The sequence below is a fragment of the Haemaphysalis longicornis genome, unplaced genomic scaffold (assembly GCF_048455015.1).
Source record: "Haemaphysalis longicornis isolate Haplotype H1 unplaced genomic scaffold, Haemaphysalis longicornis Haplotype H1 scaffold_3, whole genome shotgun sequence".
Lineage (NCBI taxonomy): Eukaryota > Metazoa > Arthropoda > Arachnida > Ixodida > Ixodidae > Haemaphysalis > Haemaphysalis longicornis.
In genome coordinates, this window is record NW_027526335.1 from 25,358,915 (window position 1) to 25,379,138 (window position 20,224).

A 20,224-nucleotide genomic window follows, 5' to 3' on the forward strand; every position below is an offset into this window, starting at 1 on the left:
TGTTGGCCGATTGGGAAGCGGCAGCGTCGGGCCTTCTGGAGCCGCTCTGCTGCCCGTCGGTTTCCGCGCTTGCGCCGCCACCGCGCGCACGTTCTCGCCGGTGGGCGTCGCATTCTCGTGGCTCCTTCCTCGGTCCGCTCGCGCAGACGGCTGTTTCCCTGCCGCCGGGGAGAGGTCGAAACGAAAACCAGAAACGGACGCCGCTGATGATCGCGCAAGCAAACGCTGTGGGTGCAAAAAAGCTGTCACTCGGGTTCTTCCCGAGTGCACGATCCGCGCGTGCGCTGCTGCTTTTTTGGGCCCTCGGCGAGGAAGCCGGCGCGTTGTGGGGGCAGCCGGTCGAAACGAAAGCGCACGCAGAAACCACTCGCGCCGGCGACGTCGGCGACAGGCGCTGCGGCGGCGAGGCTGCCCCTCGCGCTCCTCTTTTCCTGGAGGCCTGCGCGCGGCTCTCCGGGCTGTTACCGGCGCGTCGTCCTTGAGCGGAATGCGATACGCGCCCCCTCCGTCCTTCTGGGTCGCCTTGCCCCGATCCCAGATTTCTGGCGGCTTTTGCTCTCGCGGCGGCCGGTTTTGCGTCCAGATCGCGACGGTGCGGAACATCTTGGCAGTTTGAACACTGTTTCCCAAATGCTGAATTCCTGCTACGAAATTTCCGTCCCTCCTCTGGACAGGTGCAGGGCCTCAGTGCCGTCGCTTTTCTTCGGCTGGTCACGGTAGAAGGTCACGGTGAGGTGGACGCGCTTGACATCCACTGTGCTGAACGCAGCTTGGGAAATGCACTGTACTGCTGGTTACAGCGGCCGTGGCAAATTTAAGGAGGAGGCCGTGCGGAGCTGTCCCCTCAGTGGGACAGCGGCGGCAGCTGATCGTCGTCGGGACAGTGTGCTCGCGGCCGGCCGGTTAGTGACCCGCATTGTGGGCAGTTCGCCGAGGGGCAATGATCGCGGGACGTTACCTCAGCGGGGAGGCAACGTCGTTGTCCCTCTCGCCGACCTGCTGCTGCTGCTACCTGGGCTGCACTTTCCTTTCGTCGTCTCCTTTTGCTTGGCGTAGGGGCTCTAGCGTCATCCTTTGCCCCCGCGCAGGCGTTTGTACTGCTGAAAGAACACAGAAGACTGCGTATCTTGAGTCAACGCCGAGTGTTTGCACCGTTACAGTAGCCTAACCGTAAGAAAACAACACCGAAGAAGGGGCCGGGATGGTCTGCAATGTGGAATAAAGCGTTCGCGGAGTTTTCGCGGATCTCCCTTCAATCACCACTGCTTTAGTGACGTCTCAGGTTATGCGAAACACCGCGTATAGTTGCTTCAACCTTTCCCGTACGTAATATGTAGTATGAACCCTTGAAGCATTCATCTTCTTACTGAATGCTTCTCGAAATGGCGTTTTTATGTCACGTCCTGTTTCTGCTCTTAACACGATTACTTAATGGCATTCTGAGCCTCGGCAATACTTCGGGTGAATTGCCGCAGCTTGTGTTTACTTGAATCATGTTTTTTTTTTGTACGTTCGTAGCGTCAGACCTGTGCATAGGCGCCTTTTTTAACACGAAAGTGTTTTATTTCCGGATACACGAAGGTTTCGGTGATGTCATATCCGTCACGGAAGTGACGCCTGTACAACGAAGCAAGCGGCCTTTAAAGGGTGCACCCCTGCACACAGGGTCTTCTTGCGGGAAAGCAAACTTTAGTGCTAAAGAATACGTCATACTGTACGTTATACTTAGGGTTGTTCGTTTTCGGGTTTTATATTTTTACACGAAAGTGTTTTATGGCGCGATACCCCAAGATTTCCCTGCCGTAATATCCGTCACTGAAATGACGCCAGTACACCTTTGCCGAAATGACCCGCCAGCAGGACGTCGCTCGCCAAGCACACCCACAAGACAGCGGCCGACCCGCAAATCATGCTCAGCTGCAGATTTCGCTGCACATTTCACTTTCGTGTTTTGCCGATTCCTATGACAGAGGAATCAACCACAGTTTTTTGTATTTCTTTCCTTGTAATGTCTGATGTTTCAGTAAATACCGTTGCAACGTGCCGCGTTAAACACACATGAAGGGCGCTGCTGTCTGTCTTCGTTGATTCTCGCGCAGTACCTTCCGTATTCTCGGTTATAAAAAAAGAAAATGCCATTTTTTAGTTATAAACAGCACCCCCCCCCCCTTCCCCCCCAACGTCGTTGCGGCCCTCATTTATGGAAATGAAGTCTACGAACATTCAGTGCGGACCGTGGGACGCGTGTTGCTCAAACTGCTGCACTTCCGGTCGGGTGACCGAAAGGAAGGACGCCGCTCGTAATTTCACACCTGACATTTTGGCCGGCGCCTGCAGTTGTTTACCAGGAGCAACGTTTATCTATATTCGTGCTATCGCATAACGCGAGAAAATTGCGGCGAAAAGGAAGAGGATCGAACAGCACTGTGTGCGCGATCAACTCGTAGGCGGAAGTCCCGTTGCATTGGCGGCCTTTCATCCGCGTGGCATTTCTGGGCCTCGGGGAAGCTTGAGGAAGAGGCGAGAAGTAATTACGACCGCCCACTCGTCCGGTGGCCCAGCCGTGGGGAACTTCTAAGTGATTAGTTGAGCGTCGCAATGCCGCTGCTAATGCGGCTCACGCCTTTGTTTGTCTTCGCGATTCACGAGCGTGGGCTATGCCGGTTTACTCGTGCGCTGTTTGCCGGTGTCTCCCTTGTTTCTTCTCTGTTCAACCGCTGGTTTTCTTATGATGTTTAATACTTGTTCCCTTATCACAGATTCAACGGTGCAAAGGTTTCGTGGCTGTTCTATATTAATGCGAAAGTTGTTTGACTAGGTTGTTCAAAACGCGCACCCAATTCACGTCATTCGGAACAACAACAACAACAACAACAACAACAAAACAATACTGACGAGGCCGGGAGTCGAATTGACAAAGTCAATACTCTATCCCCATCGCTAAGCGGAATTCGGCGTTCGAGGTGCTTCAGTTTTAAACTGATGACGTTCAACGGTACAAGTTTGTACACTGGCCTGAGCGGTCATATGACGTATTTGTTGGGACCCGTTTACTTCATATATAAAATTGTGGAAGTTACAAGCGTCTTCCCGGACCTTACCCCCATGTACGCCAAAAGTGGGCAGCAGACGGGAAACCTCGAACATATTTATTGATTTACACGGAAATAACTATTCGCAGTAATCAACACTCTGTACTTTATTTACATGGCCGTTTAGCAATGGAACATGATATTCTCCCCCGCCCCAAGATCATGTATATTCTAACGCGAGTTTCAGCCACTCTGTGGGGCTGTGTGTCTTCCTGGTATATTTCAATGTGCGAGCGAGCTCAGCCTTCAAGTTGTAGTGCTAACATTAGGAGAATTGTGGTATTCGTAGAGAATGTGGGATACTTTGCCTTATTATGCGCAAACTGGAGTGCGAGCTTTCCCGGGGCCATATCTTGAAGCGAGCAGTAGTTGGACGGATATGTTTAGATGCAGTGCTTGCGTTCGCCGAAGCCACTGTGCTCACTGGAGTTCATTTGTTCTACGTCCTCACGAGAAAAAATTGGCGGCGTATCTGCTCCTTTCGTTGCAAATGTAGACGCAAGACGGTAGTCGACTGGCGCCCCTGGCAAGTAAAGGCCTCCCTTCTCTTTCCCGCTCACCACTCACGCTGTTCCTCTCCCGGCTCGTTCCTTCCAAGTAAACACGCTAGGGGTCTGCTCAAGTCAGTTTAAATTTACCGCGTTCCACTGCTCCCAGTCGGGTGCCTCGATGCCAGCGCTGCCGTACGGCGTAGACGCGGGTGAGTCGAGGCGCCCGGCTACGACGTTTATAGAACCACGTTGCCCCACTGCACGAGCGTTCCAAGCGGAACGTGGATCCCATCTAGTAGAACCTTTCGTTGCTGTTGCCGTTTGATTTTTTAGGATTCCGTCAGGTAGCATGGGCAACAGCAGGCGACCGTTTTTTGCAGTTGATGTATTTGCTATCGCAAAAAGCAAGCAACTGTAGTAATTTTTTAAATAAAGGAACACTGCAAATATCACTCATGTATTGATTTTCGGCCTTATATTTGCGTAATGTCTTGTTATTGTTCAGCAGTGTTGACAAGTATGAACATTAACACCGGATTTAGACGCTTAGATTTTGCTTGGAGCATATAAGACTATTGCGCAGGTAATGTTTCACTTTGGCCGCCTGGCTGAATCGAGTTACAGACGGGTGGACCAAAATTTTTCCGTTCAAGTAGCCCAAGAAAGACTGTCGTCTTTAAGACAGCTGCAGCTGCCGGGAGCGGAACCCGGGCCTTCGTGCCGAGTCGGTTCGGCGGTGGATTCGACGGCCTTAGTGACGTTTATTGACGACAAACATGTACACTCGCCGTGAACACCTCGCTCCTACAGCTCGCTTTGCGAGGGAGGGAGGGAGGGAGGGACACATACTGGGCAAGGCCAAATTTCGGAAGCGCTGTTTTTGTACCGTCGGCAGAAGCCTGCTGAGTCGTCGTTGCGTCCGGCTTGCACGATCCATCACGTTGGACCTCATTTGTCTTAAAAATTCCGCCTATAATGATGCCAGTCTGCCTGTACGCCTAAATTCACCCGAATGAATTCTGGCCACCATGGCGAGCAAGCCGTGCTGTTCCAAGGGGAGCCCTCCTCGGGTCTGCGGCGGCGGGATGTTGCGTGTCCACGCGTGCATTCATTGGGCGACTGGGCCGTTCTGCGCTGGGCAGCTGTTCCCGGTCGTGCGACGCACCTGCTCCCGTTCCTGAACGGAGTCGTCGACCATTGTTCGCGTCGTTTCTCCGTGAATAGCCGCCCTGTTTGCTTTCCGGTCGCTTTCTCTTCCCCCACTGCACAGGCGAGTGCGTCCTTCCCCGGACCTCCTTTGGCCGGCCACGAAGGCAGCGGCAGCAGAAAAGGGTCGGCGTACACGCTGGCTTGATTCCGTGAAGTCGCATCCGTGGAATGGGTATCCCGTGTGTTTGTGTGTGTGTGTGTGGGTGTGTGTGTGTGCGTACGTGTGTGTGTGTGTGTGTGTGTGTGTGTGTGTGTGTGTGTGTGTGTGTGTGTGTGTGTAATGACACGGATCCTTCTTTGCGTGAAGAGAGAGAGAGAGAGAGAGAGAGAGAGAGAGAGAGAGAGAGAGAGAGAGAGAGAGAGAGAGAGAGAGAGAGAGAGAGAGAGAGAGAGAGAGAGAGAGAGAGAGAGAGAGAGAGAGAGATTACTGAAATGTCGTCGCTGTGGGAGTGGATCTCATACTGCAGCTGCAGGAGCATACTGCTAAGGATTAAGGATAGAGGAGGTATTTTAAAGCTTTCGAAATTACCAGAATGTATCACGGCTCCAATGCGAATAACCGCGCGGGAAAATGCCGTTCCACAAGAAGAGTGACGTCATTCAGAAACATTGGCGCATCAGCTGAACATTTGTTGTATACAGGTTGTTTGCAAGTTGTTTACCATGTTAACCGCGTAAGGGACACCCTAGAAATTAATCAACCGATACAAGATTCAGCATTCCGAGAGATTGCCCAACAATGGGTCACATTTACGCTCTTATCCGGGTAATTTAGAATTCTGCCGTGTATACGTAGCAAGTATATGTCATGGCCTTGATATCGTAGTTCAAATTAAGAGAAATAAACGGAGAAATAAAAGAAATACACCAGGTGTATAAGGGAGTGTAAGGTGGCGGACTGGCAACAGGTAGATCACCCTATAATTAGTATAACTACTGAGGGGCGGAATTTGAAAAAAAAAAAAAAACAACACTGTGGTTGATTCCTCTGTCATAGGAATCAGTCAAACACGAAAGGGAAATGTGCGGCGAAATCTGCAGCTGAGCATGATTTGGGGGTCGGCGGCTGTCTTGTGGGTGTGCTTGGCGAGCGACGTCTTGCTAACGGGTCGCTCCGGCAAAAGTGTACTGGCGTCATTTCCGTGACGGATATGACGTCAGTGAAATCGTAGGGTATCGCGGCAGAAAACACTTTCGTGCTAAAACATAAAACCCGAAAACGAACAACCCTAAGTATAACGTACTCTTTAGTACTAAAGGTTGCTTCCCCGCAAGAAGGCCATGTGTGCAGGGGTGCACCCTTTACAGGCCACTTACTTCGTTGTACTGGCGTCACTTCCGTGACGGATATGACGTAAGTGAAATCTTCGTGAAGCCCGGAATAGAAAACTTTCGTGTTTAAAAAAAATGCTCGGGCCGATAATGGATCCCAGTGACGCAGGAGAGGAGTCTGGGCAGAGGCCTCCGTCCTGTAGCGGACATCCACAGTTTTATGATAATGATGATGATGATATAGCGAATTTGACAGTACGGCGCCAGTGGGGTGCAAACGCTCAGGACGGCACGTGGCAGTATTTTGCTCGCCGTGTATTTTAGCGGAAATTCGTTCAGTAACGAACGGTTTTTTTTTTTTTTTTTTTTCAATTCCCTTCGTTTCTGTTACAATTGTGCGATGAACGACTCTTTATCGAGGACAGAGTTTATCGGAGGGGTTTTTCGTTCAACGAAATAATGCCTTGCAGTCTTTGTCGAGCGTGTGACGAAACCGGAATGTGGATACGCCGTTTCGGGCCTCTTCGATGCCCAGTCGTCTTGAGCGTCGTCCCCAGGTTTGAACAGCGTCTTCCGTTGGCCACGCACTGCCATTCGCGAGGCCAAGTGCTTTCTGTTTACGTGAGTACCTTCTGAATCGGAACGGGTTTTCTTCTTTGGCGTCTGTTTACCGCAGCCTTTACACTCCCATTTCCCGTCTGCGCTCGGCTTGGCCGTTTTAACGGTTGGCGCTTCTTTCTTCGTTCCATCGTTGTCTGCTCTGCCGGCCGCCTCTTTCCGCCGCTCGAATTGCGTTTCTGTCTACGGGCAAGTCGCGGCGACCTGCTGTTTCTGATGTCGAACGCTCCCGAACCGTTTCGCTTTCTGTGCGGCCGGCGAGCTTCGAGAAAATGGGGCGCGCCGCGCTCACCACGCGAAGCACGCAGCCTGCCCCCTTTTTTTTTCTCCGCCGCTGCGCCTCGCTTTGGAATGGGCCGCCGAATAAGGACGCGCGACTGCCGCCCGACGGAAAGAGGGCTTCACCCCCGGGTCGCTCGCTCTTTTTGGCCCCGGGGCCGGTGGTGCCGGTGCTGTCCTCTCTTTGTTGCTTGTTGCTAGACGCGAACTCGGATCGACGAGTGCCGTACGCGGCTGGTATTCGTCTTGTTTTCTGCTCATCGGTGCCCTCTTCATCGGTGAACTGCTGCATTCAGTGTGCTTGCTTTCACCGACGCGGTAGCCCCTTTCGCTGCGTGTTTGCCTGTGCTTTGGCGTGGGATGGATACGCGGGCCATTAGGGATGCGAGTTCTTTCGCGGTGTCTCTCGTTCTGATTTGTTTGGGGAACTCGAGTGAGGCAATGGTGTGGGGCTGCGTTTCCATTCAGATTCGGTGCGTCGTCCTTCCTGTTAGGGGCTGTTACGCCCAGCGGGGTTTGTTGAGGTTGCTTCTCCACTTGCCGGTGACACTGAGGGCGTTGCGGGAAAGAAAACGAGAGGTCGGCATTGTACGCTTGTAAATAATAATAATAATAATAAACAGACAAATTACACGTAGTAAAACACTTACGACGATACACTACTGATACACACAACAGATTCATCGAAGTTGCCCTAACTAGATTGCGGATAGGCCACACACACGCGACACACTCCCATGTGCTCACTGGATCTCCAAGACCCTTTTGTAGCAGGTGTAGGGAGGGCCTATCCGTAATTGACATTCTCATTACATGCAAAGCACCCCACACAACAAGATGCAAACATTTCCCACAACTATACAGACAACACATCCCACCACACCCAGCACTGTTTTTTGCGGATGACCCCATGATTCCCCTACAGCGGACTTTTAAGTTTCTTAGCGAAATCAAATTTTTACACCTCATTTCCTATCGGGCGTAGTTTCTTGCACAGAATTGCATGCCATGTGCTATCACACCCTGGCCTTTTACACCAGCCATCCCCATTGTCTTTTACTGATTTTAATTTTGCTTTTGTTGAGCGATTTTAGGGTTTACATCTTCATCCGTCATTCATAACCATTGTTTTGGCGCTCTTTGCCCTAGTTGATATTGCGCCATAAACATCCAACCATCATCAATAATAAACAGACAACGATACAACGTTTTCGTCAAGCGTTATGCTGCGGGAATTGACAGAAAAAAAGTGTGAGAAAAGAATCTTTACTGGGAACTGAAGCGCCAGTTGAGTCGGTTTATCGCGCGCATCTCGCAGCAGAACCTATCTTTGGGTCAAGGTTTCGAACAATCGCGTAACCTGCGCGTGAGCTACACTATCATGCACGAAAGCAGTAGGGCGCCCCAGACAAAAGAGGGACAAAAAAGAGAGGTGGGAAGTGGGAGAGCGAATTTGCGTTAGGAGTGTGCTTCGACCACTCGCGTGCCAATAAACGTGCTCGGGGTAACCCTCACAAAAAATCCTATGGTGTTTTTGATGTAATTCTGTAGAATTTTGTCCACACCTTCTATAGAGATTTTGTAGATTTTGTGAAGAATTTTTTTGACGAACTTTTGACGTGTTTCAACAAGTATTTGGCCACGGAGTTTCTGTAGAGAGTTTGACGAGTGAATTTCTGTAGAATTTGTGATGTATTCCTGTAGAGCTCCGTCTACTTTTTCTATAGAGATTTTGTAGACTTTGTGAAGAATTTCTTGACGAACTCTTGACGTGTTTCAACAAGTATTTGGCCATGGAGTCTCTGTAGAGAGGTTGACGAGTGAATTTCTGTAGAATTTATGATGTATTTTTACAGTGTTTTTAGGTAGATTTATATGTACTTTTTGATGCACTTCTACGGTTTTCGTGACGATACCTTATGTACTTCATGACGTATTCTTATGGAATAATTCTGGGTACTTCCTGACGTGTTTTTGTCACTTTTGCAATGCATTTCTGTGAACTATGTGCACATTTTAGGTTTTCATTCCAAATTGATACATTATTGCACATCATTTTACATTTTTGCTGCAAGTGTTGTTAGGGAAAATAGGTGCATGTTTGGCAGTGTCGCATGGTGTCACCACAGCAATAGTCATAGGTAAATTTAGTCAGACAGCGACAGCCAGCCGAAAGGCCTGCCAGTCAAAGCTGCTGAAATATATAAGCTGAAATATATAAGCAGCCACAAAACTCAGTGACTGAGGAGATTAAATTTATTAGAACATTAAGTGTTCCAAAACACTACATTTACATTTACAACGTGCTAGGCTGCACCCCAGGAGCCTTTATCTCCCTCGATACAAGGGATGAAAGGGAGGCCTTGACAACTTGTTGCGGCACGCCAAACTTGGCACACGTGTAAGCTGGAAAGGAAAGAAACAGAAAACTTGTATCAGGATACAACACATCAAATGTAATATATTTTTTCAAATAAGCTACTCCAATCTTAAATTTAAAGTCATGATGAGTTTCATGAAATCAAGACAAGTTGGGGATATCAATTAACGCAGCAGTGGTCAGGACGGCAATCAGCGCCCCTGTGCTGTTTACAAATCAGTCGTGGCAAACAAGGCAAGAGGTCAGAGCATCATCAAATTGTGCCGCGACTCCGCACAGTGCACATACAACTGCGCTGCTTGGCACTCTGAACTGAAAACAGGTCACAGTGCTAGTCAGTCACGCTACATGTGCTTGGAATCTTGATGAGACATGTGCCTCCAATACCCGACCAGAGTCTAGCGCGTCCTTGACACGTCCCAAACCCTGCAGACAACAGTGGCCACAACACAATGGCGATGCTGCCGCCAACCTTGAGGTTGAATCAATATGAGAATGCACACGGTAACACAGTCCGATTTCTTTCTTGTTCTCCACTTTAGACGGACCAACAGAAAGAGGGACTTGCAACATTCACATTTGCGATTTTTTGCTCTTAGTCTTCAGGCAGATATAGCATCCAAACAATTTAATCACCAGGCTGCGCCGATTTATTTATGCATCCTTACAAACCTGCATGTATAAAGTGTTTACTCGCTTGTTCACTAAAAAAAAGCATTTATTAGAAGACTGAGTGTCACTATCACAGAATATAAAGTTAGTAATGCTCATGTAACAACTATGTTCCTGAACATATCTAAATATGTTCAGCAAATCACAGCAAGGAACTAAACACGAGGAATTAACCACAGCACAGCAAGGAATTAACCACGAAGTAGAGTAAGACTAAATGCTATGCTCCGCCTCTTTTGGCTCTTATCCCTTAAATGAGTACTGAGACGGAATTTCAAAGCTGAGATGGCTATGTAAAAGGCTTCCTTTGTAAAGGGAGATATCTCTTAGCAAGTTTCAAGAGTAACCGTCCATGTAACATACTTTGAATCAATTTTCATTCTTGCGAACACATGAAAGGTCAGAACCAAAAGCCTTTCACAAATAGCATCACCATGATGCCGTCTGCTCCTTGCCCCAAACTGCTGGCGTGAGGGTTGCCATGAAATAGCCAACGCACTGGCTGCCGTTGGCACGCACTGTACCGCCTTGTGCATCACATCACGGTTTTGGGAGTGACGTCATGCTGCCCAGCGCGCGGAGATAGTGGACACCACGGCCAGTCTGGGCAGGTGCGCCCACCCCGGCAGTGGTGTGACAAGGACGTTATGGCACGAGTGCCATGCTGTCATCGCAGTCACCTCGGTGTTCGTATTTTCGAAACCAAAGCTGACACGAGTAAACGAGGCCACTCCAGTCTGGCAGGGAATGAGGCGGCCCACGCCGCAGCCCGTGAGCGAGCAAATAACTCCCTGACCCAGCAGCCCTGGCAACTCCTGACCCCACGTACAACTCCATCCTCTCCCACCACACTAACTCCCGACGGCGATACTTCCCTCACCGCCAAACAGGCCTACATCCTCCGCCGACTACAGATCGAAACCTACTTTAACCACACTATTCTATCCCACATTTCCCCTTCTCTCTTTCCACTTGACTGCCCACATGCCACATCCCTTTCAACACCTACCACCTCGTCTTCTGCCCCCAACACCCACATCCCCACCCCTCCCCTTCTTCCCCTGAGCACTGGGAGTCTGAGCTGACCATCTCCGCACCGGAGCGCCAAGTCACCTTGGTGCAGCGCACTCTAGAGAGGCAGCCCGGACAGGAGGCCTCCTGGACTTAGGAGGCTAACCACGCCCTTATACTCCCTTCCCTTTGGCTCATTAAGCATTTTGCCACCACCACATGCTGCTATCCAATTCCACAATGTGTCATTCTATGATTAGTGGGCTGGTAGCTACAGTAAAAAAAAACAACACGAAAATTTTGTGTCGGCACTCTCAAGAGGAGACAACTATGCAAATACTGCACACGTTATGTATGCTTTCACAGTTAGTCTGTAAGCTATAAACAACTAATAATTGCTCACGAATTCTAAAGGCTGCATGTAACACAACGTTCAAATATTGTCTTTTGAGTTTGCGTGCCTATAGGGACCAGGCAGCTGGACGGTGCTTTGAATGTTTAGCAACAACTGCAGCAACATGACTGCAAAATGAAATTTTCAAAACTGCTTACAGATCACAGCATTCAGCCGCACAGGGTCAAGACCCTCCTTCTTTTCGGTGCCTTTGTTGGCATTGCTAGTCTTCCCGGAGAGGGACTTTCCCTGCAGCTCCTCAGTTGAAAAGACTGAGCGGAGGAGGTGGCGGGCATACTTGGTTGGCTGCCCCTTGCAGTATGTCTCCAATCGCTCCAGGAGCACGGCCTCCACTGCCACCCCTCCACCAATGTCCACCTGCATATGAAAGCGTAAAATTGAGAAAACTTCAGATGCCAGCATTTAAACCTGTCTGCAAAGAATGTACAACTAAAACTATCACAAAGTAATTTTTCTTCATATTAATCCCTCCAGCAAACATTAAAGCTGAACTCACAGCAATGATATAGTAAATAAAAAGCAAATTAAATGACGATGTTTTTAAACTCCGGAGTTCTTTATTATCATGGAAAATACAAGAGTAAAGCCCGCCAACACCCCATTTGACATTTGGAACAAAAGATGCCCCTTTTGAACGCGAAAGAGTTAAATCACTGTTTCAAGCATGCAGAGTGAGGATGAAAAAATAAGTGGCATAAAAAAACTTTGCCACGCAGTCACTCGCGTCGCTGCAAATGTCGTGGAAAGACGAGTCTTGTGGCACCCTGCTACGTAACTGCCTTTCCTGTCTTACCCACTAACTGCTCAGGCTGCTCAGGTAGACGAGCATTACCTAAGAATACTAGAGGATGTCCACAATGGGTCCACAGCTACCGTAATCCTTAAAGGAGCCATGAAGAGAAAATTGAACTTCATTTAATTTGAAAGAACTAGGATTCAGTATCTTACTCAGCTTCATTCCAGCTGCAAAAGATGTGTTTTTAAAAAAAAAAAAAAAAAAAAAAAAAACCTGCAAGAAGTACTGAAACATTTCCTAATTTCGCGCCACAGTGACGTCTTATGAGAAGAGTGACGTCATATGAGCTAGCATTAAAAACAATTTTCACTGTGTTAACCGCACGTTAGCATTAAAGTGATGCGGTGAAATGGAACTAGAGGCCCCATTTAAGACGTCCAGTCATGTGCCGTCGCGATAGGTCAGTTAGGCGGCCGCCAATCGCACAAACAAGGTTCCGTGACGTCATAGAAAAGTTGTGGAAAATTAGCTGGGGGGGGTCGCGACTGCTTCACGTTTTCTTTAATATCTCCGTTATTTGTTTGAAGATTGCGATGACACTGGTATCATTGTTATCGAGACTGAGCTCGGATTGTGCGAGAACTTTATGCTCAGAACTGGGGGCAATTTTGTTTTACCATGCTGAACTGCCTCTCACATTCAGTGTTTCTGTGGTACTGACCAGTTCAACTTGTGCGCATTGCCAACTATGCTTTAGAAGTTATTACGATGTCCAGTGGTGTAGGATGCGATTGGGTTGTCAGGTAGCTTCAGAGCAATGTGGTTAGACTGGGTGAAAGGTTTAGCCAAACACGGGTGCGTATTCGGGAGATTTTTGTTTCGACCGTACAATCGTACAAAACCATCAAAATCCGGGAGTCTCCCGGATTATTCGGGAAACCTGGCAGGTATGCTTATGTCAACAAAACGCTGAGACCTCACAAGTACGTGTCATAGTATGCACGCAGACTGCCAACTCGCTTGTGGAGAAATGAAGGTTGGAGTGCAAAATGGTGAATTCAGTATAGAAAACATTACCTAAAAGATAAAGTGAACTTAACAAGAAAGAAAAAAAAAAAGAGCCCAACCAGGGATTCAAACCTGTTCACTGCAATTGCACTACACCCAGTGCCTCAGACCGCTTGGCCGTACTACTGAAGTTGCTGTGAAGGATACGAGTTATGTGTCATATAGGTTTTAGGGTGCAGCCCTTTGGCGGCCGTCTATGGGCTGAGACACGTTGTCGGCGTAATGGTGCGAACGATGGCAAGACTGACGAGTGAAAGAAAGCAAAGGAGAGTGTCGTGAAATTGGGAGGGGAGGACGGTTTGCCGTGGCGGCGCGAGCCGGCGAAAGTGCGCAGTGTGGGAGGGGAGGAGGCAGTATGCTGTGCCTGCACGAAGCACTCAACAGCACAGCGCTTGGCGAAAACATGAGGGGGGCGTGCGCGTGACTGTGATGTGCGTTCACTCAAGACTTAGTTCGCGGTCTTTTTCTGAGACGCACTTCGCGCCGCCGACGCAGAGGCTCATCATTGCTGCTGTCGAGAGAACCCACGAGTGAGTGCTGCCTCAGCGCACTGCTGCTGCGCCCAAATATCGCATTATGGAGTATCGCAATTGCCAGCAATTTTTTTTTTTCATTTCAGCATTCTGAGCATCTTGGATGAGTATTTCTTGAATAACCCTTGTGCAGTAAGCACTCCTTAAGTCCCCATGGATATCTATCACTTGCGACTGCGTTCCTTGGGCAGGAAAGCGTGGTCGTACTGATGACACCGCTGTGCTAGTTCACCCTGCTCCAAGAGTGGCTCCCGTACTTTGCTTTTACGCTTTACAATAAAGCTTTTGGGCGATTTCAATTCCCTAGTACCCATGTTACCTTGCTGACGCTTTCCCGCCTTTAATTGGCCTCAGATTTTCTACTTGCGCACAAGTCGCACAGGCATATGCAGCTAACAGCTCCAGTGAAGCAAAACCAGCAAAGCACTGCATGTGTGCTTGTGAGGACCTACTTTGACTTGCTCAACTTTACTAAGCTTGATACAGTTTACAAACTAGCAAACAAAAGAAACAATCTTCCCGGCACAAATCTTTCGTGGCTGTTTTAACCGAGCGTACGAATTGCAACGACCCACCAGCAGCCCGCTTACTGACCCTGTCGGAGGGTTGGCAACCTGCGCAGTCAAGCCAAGTCTGCTATAGTAAGCATGCTACGAAACATAGAAAATCAGCAAGGAGGATGCAGAGAGGAGGATAGCACTTTCAAATTGATTTAGCTACTAAATCAAGTCACGTCAATGCACTCACAAAACATGGTCTAGGGACAACAAACTTAATTTGTAATAACACTGAAAGGCGGGCTAGTTGGTGACAATTCACAAATTCATTTTGTACAAATAATTCCACAATGCTTCGAAGGTGCCAGAGGCGGGAAGTGTGAGCAGGATATTATGCACCAGAAAAGGGAAACAACATGGGAGAAGGGGTCCTAGAAAGGGTGATGCAGTGCGTGCCAGAAAGTCGTGATGTCCAGCAAATGGGAACAAGCTTCGGAAAGTGCTGTTTAGGGGCCTGGGCCCCTAAACAGGCACAAAGTTCACAAATTCAACACAAAATTCAACAGAATGGCACAATGTTCAACACAGGCACAAAGTTCTAGAGAATGCCTCGGCAACAGAAAGTACAACTAGGCATTAAATTTCTTTACATTATTGGAACATTATTGGAAAGTTCTAAGCATACCCAATATTTTTGTTTCAGAAATACTGTAGGCTCAATAATTCAATAGGGATATGTGAATGTACTATCGGCTAATGCAAATTACATTTGAATTTTCAATTGGCTCACTGTTTGCAAGTGAATTAAAAGCTGACTCATTGAAGCCCATCAACACAAAAACAATAAATATGAAGGCTAAAGCTGCAGTGTTCGAACACAAAGAAGCATGGAACAAGGTACAGGGTCTGATATGCTTCCTTTGTCCCGTTGAAACAGTACTGTTTCCATTCCCTAGCATCATGTACTAACTATAGCAGAAGGGAAACAATTAAAACGAAAGAGAGGGTGGGTACGGAAGTTATGTGCGTACCATTAAGGACTACAAACATATGTTCCCTGACAGTCAGCCAAGAAAGGAACACTTGGTCAGAATAAGAGCTGTTTTCCTTCTGAGTGATCTTGCAGTGTTAACAGCACTAGAGCATACAATACTGCCCAAATAGGCGAACATCTGTAAACAAGCAAGCCCCCTTCACCTGTAACGCAAATATGGCAGTGAAAACAGGTGGAAACTGGCCTCTCCATTAAAGCTGCACATCTCTGTATACCCGCTGAGCAGTTGCATACCTAAGCAACAAAATTCTCACCTGTGGTGCAGGCGTAGCAGTTGGTGGTGCATCGTCCTTGGACACCATTTTTTCGAGGCGCTTGGAAACTTTTCGAAGGTTTCTGGACAGCTCCAATGCATCTAGGAAAGCACGAAAGAATTCTTAGAAAGCACTTTGCAACTTATAGCGTTTTCTTTTCTGAAGAGCACAAGGAGCCACCTTGATTCTCCTTTTACAAAGCAGTTGATTGATTGTAGGGTTTAATGCGCCGACGCAACGCAGGCAATGAGGCGCGCCATAGTGGAGGGCTACGGGTTAATTTTGACCACCTGGGGATCTTTAACATGCGCCGAAAGCTCGTACACACTGGCGTTTTTGCCTTTCGCCTCCACTAGAGATGCCGCCGCTGCGGCCGAGAATCGAACCCGCGACCTCGTGCTCAACAGTGCAATGCCTTAGCCACTGAGCCACCGCGGTGGGATTTTAACAGAGTAGTCAGTAAGCGCATTAAATGAAATAGCTCAACACATGACCAACCAAATGCTGACTTAGCTTTAAACAGGGGTAAGACAGCTAAATAAGATTTGGGAGCAGTTTTTAAAGCAGCGAAATCTCGATTTTGGAGCAGAAGAACCTTGATTTGGAGCAGGAGAACAACATTTATTATGTCACCTTAGGAGCCTAAAAAAATCAAATTTTTGGCAACTCACGAGGGAAAAGTGTACTTTTTAATCGGTTTTGAACATACATAACACTGAAACTGCCTTTCAATAAAGTTTTTTCTCCCTGAGTATCACAAGGTACGAACTACAATACCTTTTTACAATCAATTTTTAAATTCTTAGGTTCTATGCATAGATAGCGTGGGGTGCCGTCGAAAATATCGAATTGAAAAACTAAGCAATCGCAAGGCATTTTCATTATTCTGTAAATATCGAAATTGTTATTTTTGTAATCCCAGACTTGTTTTTACGCACAAGTGTAGAGCCACAGCAAAAGTTGTGGAAAGCGAGGGGACAGTATTCGTCGCACCCCACCAGCCCTCCTATTTCAATCCCCAAGGCGCATGTTCACTAAGATCGTAATTTGAGTAGCGTTGGTATGTTTAGCCACCTGCTTTTGGCATTAAATTTCACTTCAGATAAATGAACCATTATTGCTAGCGTGAATAGCCCGTCCTGCTATCGGACACTGCTTGAAAAGAACATTTTGCGGAGATGTAGCCTGCACGGCCACATCTGCAGTGTCGATCGTCCCTTTCCCGCCGCTCGCAAGCTTGCTGCGAAAGGTAGTAATAACTCAGTGTTTTATAACACCGCAATTGGTTTGAAATTTTCCTTCAAGCACGCACCGGACTCGCACTGAAGGCCGAAACACGGCGAAGTGGCGGGTGCCATGTTGTTTTTGATGAACTCCCTTCTTTCAAGTCGCACAACTTCCCGCAACACATCAAACGACTCAGCCACCACCACAAATAAAACCAAGGTAGAAATCGGTGAAAAGCGCTCTGTCTGAACCACAAGCAACTGCTTCGCCCGGCGGCCATGTTTTCACATCTTAACCACACCAAGATGGCGGCGCCCAGAAATATTGTTCGGGAGATACGGCGCTCCAAAAATTGACGTTTTTCTTTCATCAACTTGCACAAGTAGTTTGGCGCCTCAGTACACATATGTATTTTTTCTACAGGACTTTGCAATGATTTTCGAAGGGAAGACTTTAAATGCACAGATATATAACATGTGCAACCTGACATTATGACTTTCGAAAAAACTATATTGGGGACAATTTTATGCAGGTTTTTATTGAATGATCAATCAATTAAACCTCTACAAACAGCATCACCTTGGGGGTGCTGGAAAATTATGCCGTCAGTAAGCATTTTTCCCCACTGAAACTGACAGGAGCAGCTGTTTTGGAGTAGTTCGGCGTAATTTTTGCGATTTTAAAGCTTTTGGAGCAGCCTGGCACAGGAAAACAAATTTGTATCAAATCTACACAATATGCGCAGCTGTCTCACCACGGTTTAAAGGGGGCATGGAAAACCTTAAAAACCAGGCCTTCTTCCAGGCATTGCTCAGGCCAGTAAGTTATTGTGACATTAAACACACCCCGGCAAAAAAAAAAAATACATATATATAATAAAAAAAAGAAAAGAAAAATCAGCCAACAGTATACACATGCTGCTGGTTCCCATGAAGACCAGGTGGAATGGCACTAACTCAATAGCAGTTTAACACCAGATGCCTTTGTAGATTTGTGTGCTCACAGCTATGCCATAATAGGTGATCACCACTGATTGACCGCACTCCAAGTAGCCGATCGGCAGGTAGCTGATAGCTTACAACTGAAGTGTCATTAAATTATTCCCTGACATTAATACTGCCATTGTAAAAGCCCTTAGAAAATTTATGCACAGCTGGCCGAAATTCAAATGAATCTGTTGACACTGAGCTCGTGTTACATTTACAAAAACATACACAAACATTTTTTTTAAAACTGCGTGCGGGGGCCAAGAGTACGTATGCACTGAGGTTACACCTGGGCTGTGAGGTTTGCCATACAGGGAAAAAATTAATTCAGACCCTAGGATTGCTAACATGCAGTGAAATCTTCCACAGACTAGTATTTCTGTTTCGAGATTCTCTCTAAAAATGTCAATGTGCTCAGGCATACAGAAGCATGTTTTTGTGCTTAGCAGTCTTCTGAGCCACCAAAGCACTATGCGCAGCAGCAAAACATATTTGCCCATGCAATACTGTACATTACTATGGACGTTGCAAAGACAATAATGCAAGCAGCTGAAACAAAACTCCTTACTGCTGTTCTGTTGGGCCTCCTCTAAGTCCCTTTCGAGGCTCCGGATCTTCTCTTCCAGCAATGCAAGTTTCTGCGCTGCTCCACAGCTGCAAACTTCCTGCATTGATACATTTTTTTATTTTGTTAACGATTCACAGTGTTAAGGTGCAAACATGCCAGTTTTTGCTAGCAACATAACTGGGACAAAAAAAAAAGGTAGTCACTAAGGCCTGCAGATTTTTGCTAGATCGCTTGATTCTGGTTTAACAAAACTGTGCTCATTGCCTACGGTTCAGTACAGTCACGCCAGGCTTGTCTAGGGAAAGCAAGTGTGCAGCTTCGGAGCATGGTGGCGACATCTGCAGATAGCAGCTGGGATGTAGATAGCTTGTCATGGCGCATGCATGAATCTCAGACAGGCCTGCGCCGGTTGTCTCTTAGCATGGGCCACTCGAACTTATAGTAATTTGAAGTGATTCATTATCTGCACAGCCAGGACGTAATCGCACCAAAGGTTCAACAGAAACTGGTGCAGTCAATTCTTGCTGCGTGCTTTTCATTTGCTAAATGTGAGACTTAGAAGAAACAACGCATCTGTCTGGCTTATCAATGCTCACGGCTCTAGCTCTGTAGAAGACAAAAACCCCTCGAGGGTGGTGGCATCAGCAAATTAGAGCAGCACATGCGAAGCGACGACCAGCCTGACCCTGTCTGAAATTGACGCATGTGCAATGGCAAGCTATCTCCAACCCAGCAGCTATCACCAGATGCCACCAGCACGCTCCGAAGCCGTGCACTTGCTTGCCCTTAGCGAGCCTGGCGCACACTGTACATCAGAGAAAAAAAACAGTTGAATGGCAATGACTTCATCATCAGATGCAACCGTCTTTGCATATTCTTCCAAGTCACACAGAATAGTTATTATCTAGGCACAGGAGACCAGTAAAGTTAAAATCTATAAGAATATTTTAGTGCACGTGCAATAAAATTTCAAGCACTGGTATTGGCAATGACAAGTGCAATGTTTACGGATACAAATGTCCGCATAGTGCGGTATTTTTTAGCCCTGTGCCTGCAAGTGTCAGCCGAGAAAACTTACGCCTGGACAGCGCGTTTATTTTGCGGGAAGTACTGTTTCAGTCGTGGAACAGGAAAACCGGCCTTTAGTGTACAGAATACTAATTCTAGTACCAACCAATATAAAATATTATGACTAATGTCATAACGGGCAGGAATCTTCAGACTTCCTGGTACGAGTGGAAGTTTAATTAGCCCGTGTAGGCCATTTTTCAGACCGACGCTTTATTGTTAGAATCTCACGATCTATACCTTGCGCTTTTCCCCCGGCATGTCGGCCCCGTCGCCGTCCGGCTCGTCGTGCGATTCTGTGTCGCTGCTCTCCATGTAGGTACGCGCGGCAGATCGCGTCCGCAGACGCTCCATTTGACGCACGGAGCCTACGCATAAAAAGATAATTAGAAAAACAAGGCTCCAAAACATGACCAACAAAACAAACACATTGACATTATGTTTGACACTTACCAAAGCCCAGGAGCTGAGCTTCTGCCGCCGGTTCACCTTCTTTCCATACCACGAGCACTTTTCGTCCCCGCAAAGCCTTAATGGCCGTTATGTCGGAGAGAAGTTGCAGGCCCAGGCTTGTGTCGACGAGTGCCCGGACAGGATACACGTCCCACGCTTTCTCCTTGGGCCACTTCACCAAAACGTGCGTCATTGTGAACGCGAGCTGGAAAAGTGCGCTGACTGCTAAATAAATTTTCGCGGCCTCGCCGTATAACAAAGATAGTCCCCGACGGCTCCGTGCTCCGTGAGGATCCAAGCCAGCCAAGCCAATTAGCGAAGCATGCGCCCAGCGACTGGAC

At 47.7% G+C, this 20,224-nt stretch overlaps 2 protein-coding genes across 2 annotated transcripts in view; one reads left to right on the top strand and one right to left on the bottom strand.

The window, feature by feature from the left end:
- Positions 1-20,224, top strand: part of LOC144174167 (uncharacterized) — a 239,773-nt gene that overhangs the window by 36,701 nt on the left and 182,848 nt on the right. The window lies entirely within an intron of this gene.
- LOC144174166 (uncharacterized) lies at positions 9,185-20,213 on the bottom strand. The gene is made up of 6 exons (XM_077702671.1): positions 19,884-20,213; positions 19,671-19,798; positions 18,363-18,459; positions 15,582-15,682; positions 11,577-11,796; positions 9,185-9,367 (listed from the first exon to the last, which is right to left on the bottom strand). The coding sequence occupies exons 1-6, from the start codon at positions 20,074-20,076 to the stop codon at positions 9,258-9,260; spliced, it is 849 nt and encodes a 282-aa protein (XP_077558797.1). The 5' UTR covers positions 20,077-20,213; the 3' UTR covers positions 9,185-9,257.

Coding starts and splice junctions, on each gene's coding strand:
- LOC144174166 (XM_077702671.1), bottom strand. CDS start 20,076: ATGACGCACGTTTTGGTGAAGTGGCCCAAGGAGAAAGCGTGGGACGTG. Junction 18,460..19,670: donor TGCCGGGGGAAAAGCGCAAG/GTATAGATCGTG, acceptor GTATCAATGCAG/GAAGTTTGCAGCTGTGGAGC. Junction 15,683..18,362: donor GGAGGCCCAACAGAACAGCA/GTAAGGAGTTTT, acceptor GTGCTTTCCTAG/ATGCATTGGAGCTGTCCAGA.